General features: G+C 36.5%; 2 protein-coding genes and 1 pseudogene across 2 annotated transcripts; 2 read left to right on the top strand and 1 right to left on the bottom strand.

The window, feature by feature from the left end:
* Positions 1-2,888: 2,888 nt before the first annotated feature.
* Positions 2,889-8,429, bottom strand: LOC101295094. Its single transcript, XM_004290242.1, has 10 exons — positions 8,389-8,429; positions 8,060-8,165; positions 7,427-7,525; positions 7,266-7,331; positions 6,991-7,107; positions 6,191-6,265; positions 5,589-5,691; positions 4,396-4,443; positions 3,254-3,375; positions 2,889-3,155 (listed from the first exon to the last, which is right to left on the bottom strand). The coding sequence occupies exons 1-10, from the start codon at positions 8,403-8,405 to the stop codon at positions 3,054-3,056; spliced, it is 855 nt and encodes a 284-aa protein (XP_004290290.1). The 5' UTR covers positions 8,406-8,429; the 3' UTR covers positions 2,889-3,053.
* Positions 8,430-10,889: 2,460 nt separating this feature from the next.
* LOC101301171 lies at positions 10,890-13,126 on the top strand (annotated as a pseudogene).
* Positions 13,127-16,860: 3,734 nt separating this feature from the next.
* On the top strand, positions 16,861-17,822 carry LOC101301464 (probable salt tolerance-like protein At1g75540-like). Its single transcript, XM_004292372.1, has 2 exons — positions 16,861-17,046; positions 17,370-17,822. Exons 1-2 carry the CDS (start codon positions 16,861-16,863, stop codon positions 17,820-17,822), a joined length of 639 nt encoding a protein of 212 aa, XP_004292420.1.
* The last annotated feature ends 1,499 nt before the right edge of the window (positions 17,823-19,321 follow it).

Consider the following 19,321-nt stretch of genomic DNA (forward strand, 5'->3'; position numbering starts at 1 on the left):
GTAAAAATTTCAGCCAATTTGGTGATCGTTAAGGCTCTCAAACTTGCGTTTTTCTGTTGTATACCTGAACCGGACAGAATTCAGTCCGTCAGATTAGTTTTTCTATTTTGAGGGCCTTAACGATCACCAAATTGGCTGAAATTTTACAGAGATGATTTACACAAGATGATCTAGATATGTCTAAAAGAAAGTTTGAGGAAATTCGATCGGGAAGTGGTGCAAAAATGGAAATCTGCACCAAAAAATCGGTGCGGACATCCGCAGCTGAGAAAATCTCTATATATATATATATATATATATTTTGAACGGCAAATCACTAGATTTTATTTCATGTAAGAGAACTCAAGCTAGACCAACCGTTACATATCATTCCGCTACTATGTTCAGATAGACAAGAAGCATTAAGGAAACCTCATAATGATACATATGATAGAAACTACTTATTTATCGTATTCTCACTCTCTTATCTACAGTGAGCAATCAATAATATATGACAAACATAGTAATTGACAAATCCAAATAATCCTAATCACATTGAAATCCCAACAATGGCTAGACATAGATGCAACCATCGATCCATTTGCACCGTCGTTAGAGAAGCAAACATTGATTGGTGTCGCATCAACCCAACAACCAAATTCATTTGTACTCCATCATATGCCAAAGAGATTTGGAGATCTCCTATAGCTCCATTGCATAACCTTCAAAAGATGGGAGGAAGATACCGAGGCTCAGTCCACATTCTTCAACCAGATGTGTTGTGCAAGTTTTTTCTCCGATCGGGAAACCAATCGAAAATCTTCTCTCCATCAAGGTTGTAAGAAACGAATTTGGTACTGATAGTTTAGGGGAAGTATGTTTTGTATGATTGTGTGACTGTCGTATACGAACGACAATGGAAGGAAATTAGAATAAATAATTGTTGGCTTGCTATGCCTTGGAGGCTAGGGTTTCGGAAAAAAACCATAGCGATTCGTCGCAAATTACCACATATATAGATTCATGTTGTGATTATTTAATGATATAAAATTAGTAATAACTAAAAGTGGGCTTGGGTTTTGACTTCAGGGTTTAGAGATACAAAATCTATATGAATAGTATAGGTTTTGATGTCCTAAAATTTGAATTTGGGTTTGGGTTTAGGTTTTAGGCTAAGGGTTGGAGATGCCCTAATGTGGAAACTTCACAACCATCAACCACTCTCGTTTCCACAGCCATGCACCACCCATTATTATCCCCTCAATCATTCTCTTTATTGCCTCTTCATCAACATCACTCCAACCTGAATTAACACATCAAAAGATTTTGGATATCGATAAACTTTGGTTTTCAACTTCTATATTTTAACACATGCATGATGCATCTAAAGATTTATGTTTTTCTACGACTTAGTTTGGCATTGCTGTGAAAAACTCAATTTAAAAAAAAAATAGTTTTAAAAAAGCAACCCCTGAGCTTCTTTCTAAAATTGTAGTTATTCAACCTAACATTGTTTAAATATGCGTCTTATCAGACATTACCAAATATGAAATCTATTCAAAATGGTGATTGTAAGTGATTTATGCCCCAAAACTCGAAAAACACTAGCTAGCAGTGATAATATATCTTATCCTATATATATAATATATATTATATAGTACTAGTTGATAACTAACTGATAAAAGTGTGTCACTAATTTGAATATTGCTATGAACAATATTCTTGCGAAGCTTTTCCACTTATTCAAGAAGATATTACTCGATTTGGTTAACGATATATTTTGGACATTGTGTCTAAACTGATGGTCAAAAGTTGAATTGTGGGACCTCCATGTCTCATCCACGTCGGACCATGACGTCATCCTTGAAAGAAATTTGAGATTTTGTCCAATGGTGATGGATCTTGAGAGTACAGGGGCACACATAATTAAAAAAAGAAGAAGAAGATGGATACAACTGTAAAGTAACTTAAAGTTTAAGGTAGTACACTTAATTTAATCATTTTAATAATAATTACAGTACGATTCTCATACTGAAAAACTCAACTAAAGCTGAAGTAAGATATTACTTGATTTGGTTGACGATATATTTTAATAATAATTACAGTACGATTCTCGTACTGAGAGACTGAGATTGTTGTTGGATTGTGTTAGACATGAAAAGAACGAGGTCACTGACCTACACGTGAAGGTTGAGCAGTCCCTGCTTAGTTGGAAGGGAGGGAAGAAAAACACAAAAGTTTCTAAGGTGAAGGACTCAGGAAGGAAACAAAAAACAGAAACAGATGACAATGCTGCCCCAATTATTGTGAATCTCATATTAGAAGATACATATATTGTTTCCAACACAAAGGGAAAGGAAAACAAAAATCCACAGAGCTGGCCAGCCGAGGATGCAACTGTCCGGAGGTAATGACTATCTAAATTGCGGACCCAGAATATATTATTATGGGCCGATTTTGTACATCATACTAATGCATTGAATAGTTTTCGCACTTGAAGAATGGAAGACAGAGTTTGTGACTAGATCGATATATAAAAACACAGGGAGTTGGTAATGAGACCAACTTTTCATGCCTCCAAGTTTTCAATAACAAACTCTAAACAAGTAAACATTACTGATGATGATCAGGAATGATTTTGGCTGGCACTCCACTTTAAACACTAGTTACACTTCCTATTTCACGGCAAAATCCTTACCAATGTTAGACGATCGACATATAAAACCTGCAACCGACCAATGTCCCCAGTATGAAAACTCCAAATTGAGGAACTTGATCTTTAGAATGTGTGGCATTGCAAGTTTGGGAAAAAAAAGAAAAAGGCTTCCAGTGTACATTCCACAATATGCATACATGGTATTACACAGACATGATATATACCATCTAATTTTGCTAAGGCTTTTGCTGAACTCAAACTATGCACATGGTATCTGGCCAGATTGCGCAATTACCTGACTTCCTATGCATATATGAACTTCCAAACTCTGAATTTCTCTTAGCTTAATTCTGAGAATCAGATATCTTTGTGCATGCTACCAGTCCCAAGTCCACTTTCAAATCATGAACATGTACACCTATTGCAGCTTGCCCTCTAGTACTTGGACAACTTGCTCTGCTCTCGATTGAATGCCATTCAGGTACTCGGAAAGAACACGCTGCTGGTAAGAACCACCCTCCTAATAAATAAATCACAACCAATAAGCTGAAGCATCAAGACAAGGGAAATAGAACCAATTAAAAGACAACCAAATTGAAAGACAAATGTCGTTCTCACCGTTCGGATCAGAGTTCGTTCAATCCTTTTCTTAATGACAGCATAGAGGTCAGGTGGTGGAATTTCACCTTTGCCAATTGACAATCCATTGAGCAATAGCTTGTTCCATTCTTCCTCAGGAGCTGCAACAAATGAAAATGCCCATAAGTGGCCAAAAAATAGAGCTTCCAATTAACTATTGAAAAGAGACAACTCAAGAGGTAAACCAACCTCCCCAATGACATTTTTAGCTACTATAAATTGCTTCTTCAAGGACAGAAAAAAAGAAGACAAAATGATCAAAATGCAGAAAGAAAGTCTTGAACATATTTATTTTTTGCATCACACTTTATTGATGCTTGTACTCGATACTATCCAAAAGTTTTCTGACCAAGCAATTCAATCAACAAGTCCTGAGGCATGAATAAACAAAAAGCTAAAAGCTAGCAACCAATTTTACAAATATAACAACTCTAACAGCAGCTGCAACACTCATTATTCCATGTACCCGATACTTGGAGCAAAATCCAATTTCAGGTCCCTCAATTGCCTGAAACAGACTCTTTCCACTGTTTCCAGCTTTCAAAATAATATAAGATAAGATAAGGGAAAATCTAACTGAGAGTTCAAATCACATCAGCCTGAAGGTGTTGACATGATTTGAACTTAGGATCAAACATTTCAGAGTAAGCTCCTGACCATTGAATTAAACCAATCTCTTGGGAGTACAACATGCCTCTCCATCTGCAACTGACACTTGAACAAAAATCCGATATGTTTTCTTATAAAGGGGATTGACCAATCACTTGTTTTAACAACCTCATTTCCAGGGTATTCCTTCAATATACCAGGCGGAAATTGTAGACGCTAAATACCTCACAGATAGCAAAGTTTCTAATACACACCTACAGAATCCAGGCATTTAAAGGGGAAACCATTACTAATTTACTATCATTTTATTTGTGAACATAATACACTGACAGCTACTGCACTGATAACACATGTAGTACAGACAGAAGTTTGTGAGATATGCAAATTCTCTTTCTCAGAAACCCTGAATTTTCATCAAATATATGATTTGCAAATAATAGAAATATAAGAGTTTCTTCATGATAGATTTTTTATTTTTCTTGTTTTCTCGTTTTGAAAGAAGAGCAAGATACCTTTAATTATGGATTCAAGAAACTCCTCAGCCTTCAGAATTTCATCCCCTGCAAATTAGTAAACACCACATTGAATTAACAAAACCAAGTTTTGAGACAATATAATCACAATGATATAGCAATGACAGAAGATAGTACTTCATGATAGATTCTTTTGCGATCAATATTTGGCATTAAATATCAAAAAGAAAAAACAAGGAAGATGCATTTTGGCAATTAAAACATTTATTCAGAGATATATAGTCTAAGCATATATTCTTAAGACAGGATCTGTCATGACTAATGAGTCATGTCCCCCATCCAGTCACTTCAACCTTCTTGACTACCTGCCTCAACTAATGAACGTTTTAGGTAAACTGCATCGACTCTCAGAGATTACCTCTTAGGCCATATAGTTGTGAGGAGGCAAATCCAGGTGCCTCCAAAAGGCCTTAATCCCCAATATTATTTTGTCAAAAAATGAAAGGAGCGCTTGTCACACTATTGGAATACCCAAAAAGACTTCATATTATTGTTATCCCGCCATTTTTAAGCCGCATCTTAGAAAAGTGCACGACCTGATTGGAAGCTCAGAAAATTCATTCGGAGTCTCTTTGTGTTGCTGAATGGTTAAATCACCCAACTTATACCAAAGAGACCAAAGAGGGCGAGTGCAAATAGCACTCTTCAGGTGCCAGTTTGAGATGTTGAGGTTTGGAAATTTCCCGAAGGTAGTCAATCCAAGTAAAAAGTTTAGATCAACCCATCATACCACTGATATGAGAGTGACAGATGCTCATCCAACTAACACCAATAGAAAAGATATCACACTCAACCCCCTAACATCCTATCATGGCTCAGACAAGGGTTTGCAGAATTGGGTGCAACTGTGCAAACATGTTATTTGTCAAGATGCAGGGAATCACTCATCGAGATTATCTGAGAAAACCAGTCAGCAAATGAGGATTGTAGAACTAAAACATGCTCATGTAGACCACACAAACAGACCCATTACAAGGTGAATAGAAAACCCTAGTTGAAATGTCACCGACATAGCAACAATTAAATATATGAGAATTAAAACCCCGAGGGTCAAGCCACTAGCATTAACATGAACACATAACCTGCTAGCAGCCAGACCATATTCCTTGCTTTTATACAAGTTCGACATAAACTATATGATGTGAAAAAAACAACATGGATACTGCTATTACCTTTCTTTGCATAACTGCGTTTGGATAGAACTTTAGAAGCATATAGTTGTAAAACCTTTTGTAACATAGCCTCAAGCCCTGGCTTATCTCCATCTTCTTTTGCCTGCAAATAACGCATAAAATACATTAGCAAGTGTATGATCTTGAAATCCCCTGTATAGAATTTAAGCTTATTTACAAAATAAGTTTTAACTTAAATTGAAAAATCTTTGAAATCAGCACACAGAATGAGGTGTGAAATTTTGGTAATATTTGTGAAAAATACTGGTAGTGAATAAAACATTTTCCGATAATTTATTTTAGTACAAACTTTTACCCAATATCTTCATATGGTTACCATCAATTACTTTGAACTTAAAGCATTAAAGGAGCTGTGTCATCAGATATTAGTATCAATTTGAACTATAAAAAAGGAACTAAGGAAGAACACAGAATGAATGGCAATACTGAAGATTGTGCTATGTAAAAAGATAAAAGATAAAACCACAATGAAATTTTACAGCAAGGGAAAAATTGAGAACTTTACAGGTAGGACAAAGATTTTACGGTTCTAAGAAACAATATTCAGGCAGGTACCACCACAAGTATTAGAGAAAACTTACTTGTCTTAGTTGCGCGTTAACTTCTGAAAGGAAGCCTTCATCCAGTTGCCCGTCTTGTTCCCGTTCAGTGATTTCCTAATGATAAAAAAAAAATTACCAAAAAAAAAATAAGATAGTAAAAAAACATGAAATAAACGATATTATGAAACAATTCCAGTCTTACATCAAATTTAGTTAAAGGTGGAGCATCCAACCCAAAATATAGTGGCTTCGGATGGAGGGTTTAAGAATATATGGGATGGATTAGTATGTACACAACAATCCCCTCAGCTGTGGTCACACTGGGACAGAGATGTGGATCAACATATTTGTGAACGTGAAACATATGCAGCTGAATTGGACAGATCTGTCCAATATAATGAACAGATCTGTCCTAAATGCTGAAATATAAATTGGGAATTCAAAATGGAGCATCCAACAGAAACAGATCTGTTCGGAGAGGCCTAGGATTTATATATTGAGATGAATACCTAGAATACATGATGTATTATTTTTGAACTTGTAACAATTAATGAGGAATAATTTGTAAACTAAATCTGATTGCCAACCAAAACCAATTTAAGAGAAAGAATTAGAAATGCTTAATGCCAAATCTGTTCTCACATATAAATGAAATTTTGTTACTACCATTGGAAAAGAGTGTTGACATCTATAACATCATTGCCAAAAAAAGCTTGTAACACAGTAAAAGGGCCTATAATTAAAGGACGGGCAAAAAAATTAAGCAGACAAATGTTGATAGAGAACCAATTTGGATATCCAACAATGAAGTGAGCTCAAACTGAAAGAAAAGGACTCACTTTCTCCATTAATTTAAGAGACTCAGGATCTCTAGGAGGCCACTGGATTTCTACAACATCATCAACTACAGGTTTCAGAATCCCCTTAAGGACATCAGTAGCTGAATTTATCTTCTCCTGCAGGGAAAGGGAGAGAAAAGAGGAAAACAAATAAAAACTTATGTTGTATTTGAGCCACTCAAGTATAAGCTCTCTTCATTATTATGAGAGGGGGGGGGGGGGGTTGATGTGTGTGTGTGTTGGAGAGAGAGAGAGAGAGAGAGAGAGAGAGGTACATTGGTCTTGTGAACAAGGCGATCCACTGTGCTCATTACAGATATAGCCAATTCCTCATAATCTTTCTGAAATAATGTAAGGGTAAGCATCGTTGCACAATTTAGGAACTGGAAGGTACTAAGAAGGAAATTATCAGAATTAACCAAGTTGAAAACCATGCTTTATCATCTTCTGATTTGCAGGTATCAGTTCTTGCTGCAAGCCGTATCCAAAAGCCCTCATTAAATGCCAACACATTTTCAACAACAAGCTTCTGAAGCTGTTTAACAAACAATAAGAATTCCAGTGAGATACTTACACATGAAAGTCAAACAAAGGTGTGCTGCATTCTCAGGTAAGGTAAGTCAAACATACTTTATATATGATACTTAAAGCTAGAAACAGTAGTGAAAATAAATTATAAACAGATAAAATTTATTCCGGTACACTTTTCTGGTATCCTAGCAGGCATACACAGAACCGAACCTTTATAAATAAATAAATTATAAAGTACTGAAAGAACTGCCTTCATGGGTCCAACTCACAAATATTCAGAACATCAAACATCAAAAGTCTTTTACAACAATTTCTATTTTTACCATAAGATAATGTGATTGGTCTTATGACTCTCATCTCAATCAACTCTCTAACAACTACTAATACTTTCTTCAGAAAACAAATTAAAACAGGAGACCAGCATGTAAAAATTCAATTAAACAAAAAAAACAATGTTATAATAGGAGACCAGCATGTAAAACAATCCAATTCAGTTTCACTACTTGCTAAAGAAAATGCAAAGCTCGTGTCTACTTACTTCAATTGGATTTGCTTCCCTCAATTTGTCTATCAGCCTATCGACTTCTACAGTCTTTTTGAATGCTTCCTCAGGATCTTGATTGACTGCACAGATCAAAGTTCTCCTGTTTTATTAGATTGAAACACTCAATTTACTGTTGACAGCTCCATTAACCATATTAAAAAAAAAATAAAGATAATAGTTATTTCCTAATCAAATTACAATCCATTCTACTGATGGGCCTCGATACATGATTATTCATCAACTCAAAAAGATATCCTATCTAGTAAGAAGCTGATCAAACAATAATCGAAACACGCAAGACAATCATTTCCAGTAAGAATTACCTCTTCTTAGAATCCATCAAATTAGTCGAACCGAATGGACTCGTCCTCCACATCCCGGAAGCCACAGAATCCCAATTCTTTAGCAATGAAAAGTTTATGCCAAAGCAATGTGCCTATTCACAAAGCGCACAAAATGTCATGTACTAGCCAATAGATTAAGCACCAAAATGGGTCGACATTTAGAGATACGAGTAAGAAGAAGAAGAAGAAGAACCTGGTGATGAGAGCATCGAGGAGGTTGTGGGGAGAGAGACGTGGGCATGAAGAGTGAGGAGGAGGAGGAAGCCATGGTGGTTGTGGCGGGAGAGAAACCAGTGATGAGTGATGACCCTTCAATTTTCTATTCCTTCTTTATCACTTTTGTTTTTTTTTTTTTTTGTTGTTTTGATATTTTCATGTAGGCCCCACAATCCAAGAATCATTATTTCTTTTTATTTTTTTGGAATGAGAATCATTTTCTTTTTCAATTTCACATTTTAGTTCAGGAAAATGAGCACACACCCTGGTCTCTCTCTCTCTCTCTCTCTCTCTCTCTCCCTGAGTGTCAGCAGCCAAGATTGGCTGGGCTGCCATCTGAATCAGGAAATAGAGAATGTTGATGGGAATTTACAGAGAAACTGAATGTCAATCAAACAAAGTTCATAGTATTGTGTATGCTTTCTTTCTTTCTTTCTCTCTTTCAGAGCTCCATCAGTGTTTGGTACTAAAATGAGCATACTTCAATTGTTTCATTTCACTATAATGCCTATTGATTGTTTCATACTTCTTCTTATTTCTATCCATTGCAATTTTCATTCAATTTTCTATATGTTTGCACAGGATTGTCTCAGTAGGGATCAAACAACCTGTAGTTTTATATCAATCACTAAATCCCTCCCATTTATTTCGTTAGGTTTCCACCTTTCTTATTGTTATAGCTGTAGTTTCCCTCCCTATATCAAGCACTTGACAGTTTTGAATGGCACTTAGTTAAGTTGGTGCAACTTCCATGGCTGCTCATCTTCTTGATTTCTATCATTGTTGCAAGTAGCGCAATTTCGTTGCAACTTTGTTTTTGCTAAGTTGACTGCTTTTGAGTTTTGATGTTTCTTGGTGATGTATCACTTTTTGGTGTTGCATTGTTGACTTGCATTGTGATTCATCAGGTACTAATTTATCTTCAAAGTTTCTCTCAGCTTATTCTCATTTATTAGTCCAATGTTTCTTTTGGCTAGAATTCAAACATGGTTAAGGAAGAAAGCCCACAAATTACAAGGAGAGCAACCAGATCCGTCATTTTGGCTAAAGGTGTAGTTGAAGAAAAAGATACAAGCATTCAGCACCCAAATAATGCTTCTGCGGTATTCTACTGCATTCATTTCCTTGTCTGATTATTTTTCTTTTCCAGATATTTGATTTCTATTTGATCAGAGAAAGTAGCTATCCTTTATATGATGCACACTGAGGGGTCGTTTGGTACGCAGGAGTATTGAATACCTCTCTACTTGTTAATACAATCCTGGACACCTGAGAGTGGGCTTAGGCTGCACTAATATTGCACTATGTTTTGGTGTTCTAAATTCTAAACCATTGGCGTTAAATGTCGGGTCTTTCATTTAGCTTACATTTTCTTTTTTCCATCTCTGTCTTTCTTGAAGAAAAGAGTAGAAAGAGAAATGAGGGAAGTCTGAACAATTTCCCAGAAAATTTTGTGAAGGGCTACAATGCATGGTACTTTGGATCAGAAAACCAACATGTCTTGGTTAGAAGAAAGGCTTAAGCTGATTTGAACAACATTAGCAACTGTCTCCTTAGTAAATTACCTTCTGAAAATTAGAACAGAGACTTCTTTCTCATCTCTTCGTTAGTTAATTAGATTCCTCAAACATCACCCAAAGTTAGCTTGATTTCTCATCTCCCTTCCAGTCCCCAATTAAATTCAACAAAGTCTGAGGAATTTAACAGACTAACAATGATAGTTGTGCGGGTAATTGAAAAGGAGAGAGAATATATAGCAGATCTAGAGATGCTTCATGGGTTGAGAGGAAGAAAGACTATGCTTTTTAAATTTGAAAATAGAGAATGATTGGTCTTGGAGTAAAAATATAGGCTGCTTGACTCTGGTTCTTGTTAAGGAGGTAGGATGGGAAACACTGTGCTGTTCTGTCCTATTAATGCTAGAACTCATAAACAACATTCACAACCATAAAAATTTATTGATTCATAGCTAGCACAGTACCACCTAATCCTACAAAACAAACAGCCCTTGAGGGGCTTCAGCTTTTTATTTTATTTCACGTTCTTTCGGATATTGTTTCCCTACTATCATGTTTGCAAGTTTTGGCGTGCAACATCATTGCAATTTTGTCTTTAATAAGTGGATTTTGTTTGCGGTTCAATAATTCTTGGTCTTGTTTGCACTTTTACTGTTGCCCGTGCTGGCTTGCATTGTGATTCCTAGTTGTTGTCTTTAGATAATTCTCGTATATGATCTTAATGTTTCTTTTGGCTAGAATTCAGACATGGTTAAAGAAGATAGGCCAAAAGTTACAAGAGCAACCCGACCCTCCGCTTTGGCTAAATGTTCAAACAATGTAGTTGAACAACAAAATGCAAGTAGTCAGCAGCAACTGACTTCAGATGACCTTGTGATTGGAGAAGGAGTAGAGTCCTTTAGGTTTGATGATCTGGTGTCTAGTTTTCCTGGTAGAGAGAGTCAGATCAAGGAGCTGGCATACCTTTTGGGTCCGAAGAACTCTGTTATGCTTCCTATATTTATTTATGGAGGCTCTTCCACTGGAAAAACCAGTATTGTTCTACAGACATTCAGGCATCTTAAACGACCTGTTGTTTACACAAGCTGCCTGACCTGTTACAATCCTCAGATCATGTTTGAATCCATATTGAATCAATTGTTCCTTCACCAAAAGAATCCAGGAAATGGTTATTCTAGTGCAAAGCGCTGTGAAAGGCTGTCTGATTTTGTGAATTTTCTTCGCGCAGCCTTAGTTAGCATTATTGGAAATCCTCAGGGACAAAAGTCAGGGATATTGAGTAGCAAAAGGTCAGGAAAGGCTACTGGAGATATGATCTACTTGATTTTTGACAATTTGGAGCGTGTCAAAGGGTGGGACAAAGGTTCTCTACTGTGTTACCTTTGTTGTTTAATATCTATGATACTCTAAAGATGTCTGAGATCGATCTTATCTTCATCAGTAATACATCACTGGATACATATGACTCTATGGGTTATGTTGAGCCTAACCCTCTATACCTTCCCGATTATACAGATGATGATCTTGGTCAAATCTTAATGAGAAACCAAGCAAACAAAAAGCTTTATACCTGTTTTCTTAGGTAAGAGTATCGGCTATTTTCTTTTTCTATACTCTCATCTTTTGCTTTATCTATTATCTAATATTGAAACTGTGTTTCTTGCTAGTGTCATACTAAGGCCTTTCAGTAGAATTACCAGACGAGTGGATGAATAGTCTATTGCCTTCTCACTATTATTCAGAAAATATTGTGAACCTATTACTGATCTTGGGGTTGTTCCAAATGAATAAATGAAGAGAAGGTTGTTTAGCCGTTTTCAGCCCATATTGCTCCTGCATTGAATGAGATATTTAAGGTTTCAACTCAGCCCTCCACTGAAGTTGAAGCTGGGGAGAGAAAGCCCAAGGGTAGCACAAGGATATCCGGAGGTTATGAAGTTGTTGAGCAGTTAGATTTTCACATGTCTATTTCTGCCAAGTATCTTCTTATTTCATCATTCCTTGCTTCAAGAAATCCAGCTACCCTATATGCATCATTGTTCAATTTTACCGGAGGGTCTAATAATTGAAAACGAAAGAGGTAGTAACTATATTTCCAAAGTACCAGTATTAATATAGTTTATCTGTCTGTAGTTGTAAACTTTCAGGATGTGACCTACTAGTCTGCTACTGAAATATGTAATGTTTTCAATACGAGTCTGACCAAACTAAGCTCAAATGTGTGCTTTTAAGAATGAAAAGAAGCATATCCACCTGCTCCTGTTCTAATATCCAACAATATAGTAAGTGGATGGTTTAGTTTTTCTTTCCATTAATTGTGTGCAAGAACCTTTTGCAAACTTTTCTGACATGAGTTACAATTAGTAAAAACACTTAATTCTCTTTGCCATTGGCTTAAAATAATGTTAGCAAGATCTGATTTAGCCATTACCAATTTTAATATCATTATGATTTTCTTTCACTTGTAGGCACTGATTTCTTTCAAATATAGTTCTTCACTGTCAGGATCTCTGAGAAATCAATGGAACAGTAGGAAACTGCAGAACAGGAATTACTCATGAAGGGCCCCAGAGCATTCCCAATGGAGAGGTTACTAGCCGTATTCCAGTGTATTACATCTGTGGCGGAAGATCCACTTGATGATGAGGAACAAGTGCAGGATAGGTTAGGGATTCAAGATGGGCATAGCGGGCTCATGTCTGATGTTCTCTTACAAATGACTAGTCTCTGTGGTGCAAATTTTACTGTCGGAGGAGAAAACTACCCACTGGAGGGTTCAACTCGCTATCGTTCTACAGTTAGTGAAGATTTGTCCCTGCAGGTATCTTTTGTGACTCCCATGTTGAAATTATACAAAAGTTTGTTTGGTGTAAGACTGTAAATAATGAGCTCCTTTTGATATGTCCAACATCTTGTGTGTACTTGGATCGCAGGTAGCAAGGAGCATTAAGTTTCCTCTCTCAAAGTACTTGTACAGAAGATAATTGAAAGTGCCAAGGTATCTGTAACGTTGTAGTCAATTTATTATCAAGGATGAAATAGAAGGGTCAGACTATGTAACTGATGCATCATTTTAAGCTTAATACTTTTCTTTTCTATTATGAATTTAAAAGACAGAAATAGGATATAATATAAGACTCTACTTTGAATAATTAACCTAGAGCATTACTTAAGTATTCGAATATAACCCAAAGACTGCTTAGGTTTCAGGTCACTTGTGCTACTACCAGGAATAGCTGAGGAAGAAACAATAATATGAAATGCCATCTGACATTGCAGTAGATACCACAACTTCATTGTGGAAGGACTTTTTATTTCCTGGGGCCTCAAGTTCCATATGGATTGCCATCTTTAGAGCAATGCCGCCCATTGATGCTTTATGTTATTGAGTCCAATTTGAAGGTGTTGACAAACTAGAAACAGTTGGAATAAGAGAGATGGAGAGGGTTACTTCTCTAATAACTTTCTAGGCTCCAGAGTCGTATCCTTCAAGGGAGGTGGATCCACAAATTTTCCTTTGGCCGTCAGTCTCTATTGGGAGACCTATCTTCTTTAAAATGCGGATTATAAAAACTAGGAAAGCTGTTGACGAGAGTTAAGTACTTGGGATTTGTTATCAGAAACACAAGGATATATTGATTTTGATGCTAGAACAGCATTATAGTTTTCCTACCCTTGACTTCCCCTTGTAGGTTTCTAAGCCACCCAATGTAATCTGATGCTGGAGCTAAGTACTTGAGTTTTGGTTTCGTCCTAGGATGCCTCAGTCCAAGCCATTTATTGGAAACTACAATAGGTTACTTTACCTGTTTGGAACTTTGGATAATCACACAGAAGTATGCAATTAGTAGCCCCAGAAAGAGAAGCTTGTCAGAAGCAGATGGGCTTTTGACAGAGATCATCTTTTACATAATTTTGAGTAAATGAGTACTGTAATAGAAAGTACATACCTATTTGCAGTGTTTTTCTTTAAGGCAAAGCCTTGAAGGAACTTAAGTATATGATTCGGCTCCAAATTACTCTACCAGTCTACCACTCAAAAATTTTGCGTTTTAGTTAGAACACTTCAACCTTCCCAACGAGAGATCAAGAGTCTTGATATTCACTAATAATAACGATTCGATATTTGACTCTCTTTTTTTCCCAATATTTCTGTAAATATAGATCTATCTACAATATGAATACTGTGAACCCTCATTCAAACCCCCACACAATTTTTTTTTGTTTTCTTTTTCTTTTTCTTTTTCTTTTTAAACCTCTTAACCTATCTCACCCTCACAATGTTAGTGAGATTTAAACTCAGAACTTCAACGATGTTAGTTAGGAACGATATCGGTTAGGCTAGCTACCAACCAAGCCACAGCTCACCTAAACACCCCACACAGATAAGTACTGATGCCAAATGTAGGAACTGATAGTCATCATGTTCATAGCTCTCAGGTTTCTCAAGTATCCTATAAACTAAACAAATGAAAGTTCTTTTAAGAAAAAGAAAAAAAGTGTGACATAGAGACAAAGATAAGTGACTCCTTTTCTGAGTTTATCACATGGTGTCATTCATCACCATCATCATCTTCTTGCAAGAGCTCCGTGAGCATCTCCCTCGAATCCATGTGAGCTGCCAAACCCTTCTCTCTTTTCTTTTCTTATCCCCTTCTGCACTTTTAGATGATATGCCCACAACTATGCAAATCTTTCAAGATAAAAGAGCAGGATATGCACTACTTGTTTATATTGATTTCCCAGTCAACAAGATCCTCCCTCTATTTCATGTTCTCAATATTCTATATTCTGATGAAAAAGTGTTGTTTTGTCATCTTCTACTCTTTTGCAGATTTCTTTATTTGCAAGCAACCTTCTTCTTTGAGCTTTCCCATTCTGCCATAACGTGTACTTACGTTTAGTGGGGTGATGTCCCTATTTATATTATCCTGGATCAATTCCTAAAGGTATGGTTCATACTTAATTGAGATAATGCACCAACAAGATCAAAGAACAAGTCATCTCTTCACGCAGAAGGCATTAGATGACCTAATCCCTATTCGGAATTCTAATTTCAACAATGTTTAAGACCTAAAAAGATCATCTTTAAAGATATAAAAATAAGATGTTCGATAAGTTGTCTCAAAACCTTTGTGGCAAGTATCGAACTTGACAAAATCTAGCTGTCATGCTTCAGCTCTAGAAAAATGTCTTTTTGGTTGTGTTAGGCCTAATGTCTTGCAATAATTGATAGATTCAAATTAATAATGCCGTAGGAAAAAAGTGTGGTTTTCTTCTGCAAGAAGTTTCAAAATATTCTGGGCACCTTCCGTATGAACCTAATTTCCATAGTGATAACAAGAGTGCCATTTTTCTGTGCCTCCTCCAAGGTTTTTGATGGGTTCATAGCTCCTTGTAAAAAGACCATTTGGACCATTCCCTTCCCTCTGGGTTTTGTAGGGGAGTTTAATTTTTGGAATTCAATTATTTCATTTCTTGAGATAAAAGGAATTGCTCGCAGCTGGTGTGGGTACAGATAATGCCTCTATCAAATGAATGGCAAGCAGCAACTAGCTAGCAAGAAATAAATATAAGCACAAGTGCTACTGGGAAAAATTTGTATATCCATTATCCAATTTGATCTTTGGAATTGATATATGGGGTGTACTTCATCCTAATCCCAGTATAATCTTTAAAGGTAGTTGTAGTGTGATCTGCATTTATGGATGCTTTTCTTGATGTAATTAGCTAAATTTGAATACAGAAATGTAGTAGCTCTTCCTCGACTTTGACTAGCTTTGTATCGTATCTTCTTAACTAAATATCGAGCTTGAATGTCTATTTAGGACTCAGGATTAGTTGATAGGTAATTCTTAGATTGCTGATAACTAGTTTCCACCTAGTATCACCCATGTTGGCCACAAGTACTCCCTCCCAAAACCTTTACCACCATTTGTTTTCCATGGTAGTTCACTTCATTACTAACACTTAATCGATCAAAGTATCTGATTATAACTGCATGAAAAAGACCGAAGAAGTTAAAGACTGCAGTGATGATAATCAACAGAATAAGTTGATGGTATTTAGGGACACATCCTATAGAAAATATAAGTTGTTTTATCAAAGCTTTAGCAATTTTGTTTTATCAAGCAAACCAGTAGCTAATTGATATTACTGTGTGATCTGGTCTCCCATGATCTAACACTGCTCAATCAACATCATCTCTCTTTCTCTTAAATATTATTCTTCAGTAGAGAAAGGCTGGGATCATCTCTCTCTCTCTCTCTCTCTCTCTCTCTCCTCTCTCTCTCTCTCTCTCTCAAGTTCCATCCTTTAACTGTTTGTCAAGCCTCCATCTCCAACTTTGCAGATTCTTGGAAATATCACTATAACTTTTTGGGTTGAAATTTGAATAGAATATTAGCTAAGAAAGAGAAAGAGACAGCATAGCCTGTTTGCTACCTCCTCTTAAGTCTTAACTCAAATCTGTATGCATATATACAGTAGAGAGAAAGAGACAGCATCCAGAGTTTTCTGCTCAAAGAGTAAAAGCACCCCTCACAGAGATCTTAGCTGTTATCATACTCTCTCTATAGTCCCTGAAAACCCAAAAGCCCCATAACTACTTTGTCCTGCACATCCCCATCTCTTCCCCATAACCTCAGTCTTTACACCCATCAAGTACTTAAAAGCATCAAGGACAAAGAGCAGAGCAGAGAATCAATCCAAGTGAAGCATGAAGATCCGGTGCAATTTTTGTGACAAAGCTGAGGCCACTGTGTTCTGCTCAGCTGATGAAGCAGCTCTCTGTGACGTCTGTGATCGCCGTGTTCACCATGCAAATAAGCTTGCAAGCAAACACAAGCGCTTTTTTCTTCTCCAACCAACCTGCAAAGACTCCCCTCAATGTGATATCTGTCAGGTACCATGCTCAAATCCTTCACAAAGAGATATAAATGAGAAGATGAACTTCGAGTAGTTTTGTAGTCTATTATTATAGAAACTATTGTAAACAACCTACCTTAATATGAGAGGTATATATTATGTGGAATCTCTATTGTCTAATTGTCATTTTGTATCACCATTTCTTGCTGAGAATATTAGATTTAGCTTATGTGACAAACTTTCCATTTCAAGACTTAAAATGCCAAGAACAAAGAGATATAAATACACACACACACACACACACACACACATATATATGAACTTGAGTCCTAAATTAGTTTTGCTGGGTTTGATTTCCAGGAAAGGCGTGGATTCCTCTTTTGTCAAGAAGACAGAGCCATTTTTTGCAGGGAATGCGACAATTCAATCCACAAAGCGAATGAACACACTCGAAAACACAATAGGTTTCTTCTCACTGGTGTAAAGCTTTCTGCTGATTCTACTCAGTATCCCCCATCATCATCATCATGCTCCTTCTCTAATGAAGTAGTCATCACCAACAGCACTGACCATGCAAGAGTAGCCTCCAAGTCATCGACAAAGAGACCTAGAACAGGATCCAATGAACAAACCTCATCATATAAGGTAGAGGAGAATTGTTCGCTCAGTGACAATGGTTCAGTGAGTTCGACAAACAGCATATCAGAGTACTTGATGGGAGACCAGATCACCGAGTGGCGTGTGGAAGACCTTCTTGATGTCTCATTTGATTTTGATAGCTTCTATGAGGCTAAAAGTGCACCTTACATATAGAGAGCTAACAAGATCAGTTTTGCAGATATTGCTTCTGGAAAATGATAGTTTTACTTGTTGGAAATTATTACGAGTCCAACTCTTTTTTTTTTTTCTTTTTTTTTCCTATGTTCCCAATTCCAATAAAACGCAAACCACAGAGAAATATGTCCACTTGTCCAGCATTAACTTCAAAGGTCCTAATGAACCTCTTATAAATCATATAGAATCTTTAACCTATCACATTCTCATGTATGACATTCGGATATTTGGACCTATCTTGTAAGAGACTTGTTGGGGAAGAAGTGATGAGTTGGGGAAAAGGTTAGTAACATGAGTTGGAGTTTCTGACATATTTAGTGAAGGAAGATTTCAAAAGCAATAGTTTTTTTCTCATGAGAAGATGTGATCTGGGTACCTGTTGTTTGACTTGTTTCACCTCAATTCCCATCAACCAAAGCGTCAGAGAGGTGCCTTTGAGAATCATCATAGCACTGTTATTAGAGTTCAGGTTTTGATGTGATATTGGGTATATTTTGGAGGTGTAAAGCTCATTCTCATTGTTATGGGATATGGATGTCAGGATGAGTACCCAAACCAAAAGAAAGAGAACTATGTAAGGAAACTATAATTTTCGCGTATTCATACCCTAAAAGTCATATTCCGGTAGTTAACTAATCTATACTCGGATGTGTATTCATACCGTAGATGTCATATTCTAATAGTCAACTAATCTGAGAGACTCTACGCCGTAAATAATGTTCAGACTCATTGTAGCCTGAGAGAAACCAGACTCGGGAGAAAGCCACAAACTAGAGAGCTTCAGGTTAAGAGTTGGAGCAGATAAAGAGTGGCTATCACTTTGTCCTCGGGAAACTAGATGCAAACAATGAAGCCTAATTATCTCAACTGCAGCTGAGGCTGCAAAGTGAAAAACATAACACTCGCTAGATCTTTGAGGAGACCAAGAGCAGTTCACAACTTTGTTGCAAACAACCGAGTAGGTTAGCTGTTTATCAATAATGAAATACCACAAAGGAAATTGCCCTAAACGATAGTCCAAGTGAGGTACTCATTCATCTATCAAGGAAAAGAAAAGGTCAAGCCTACAATCAGTGTACATTTCGGCTAAAAAAGAAAGAAAGAATGAAAATTTATTCCGTACAGTTCGTATACATTTTCAGGTAGAAACCTAAACTGTGGCAAAACAGGTTTATGAAGTCCGCTTCACAGTTCACACACTGTACAAATTGCAGACTCAAAGAAGAAAAGATTACCTATAGAAAAGGAAACAGCTCTATGATGATAAAAGTTAAAACAATTTTTTATGAGGACAAGTCAATAAACAGAGAAGTCATGAATTGATATGGATGAAGAATGTATCTATACACGGCAAATTAACAATATAACACCAATCACAACATTTTGCTGCATGCTTAAAGAACAAAGCAACATCCTGCATCTCATACTCCCAAATATGCCGGTGTCTTTTTTCCCACTTTTGTACCTTCTTATTTTAC

This window comes from Fragaria vesca, linkage group LG2 (genome assembly GCF_000184155.1).
Source record: "Fragaria vesca subsp. vesca linkage group LG2, FraVesHawaii_1.0, whole genome shotgun sequence".
Taxonomy (NCBI): Eukaryota; Viridiplantae; Streptophyta; class Magnoliopsida; order Rosales; family Rosaceae; genus Fragaria; species Fragaria vesca.

Excerpts from the sequence above, each read along its gene's own strand:
- LOC101295094 (XM_004290242.1), bottom strand. Across the intron at positions 7,332-7,426 it reads GCAAATCAGAAGATGATAAA|AAAGATTATGAGGAATTGGC; the intron begins GCATGGTTTTCA and ends ACATTATTTCAG. Across the intron at positions 3,376-4,395 it reads TCTTGAATCCATAATTAAAG|CTCCTGAGGAAGAATGGAAC; the intron begins GTATCTTGCTCT and ends CATTTGTTGCAG.
- LOC101301464 (XM_004292372.1), top strand. The coding sequence starts at position 16,861 with ATGAAGATCCGGTGCAATTTTTGTGACAAAGCTGAGGCCACTGTGTTC. Across the intron at positions 17,047-17,369 it reads CTCAATGTGATATCTGTCAG|GAAAGGCGTGGATTCCTCTT; the intron begins GTACCATGCTCA and ends TTTGATTTCCAG.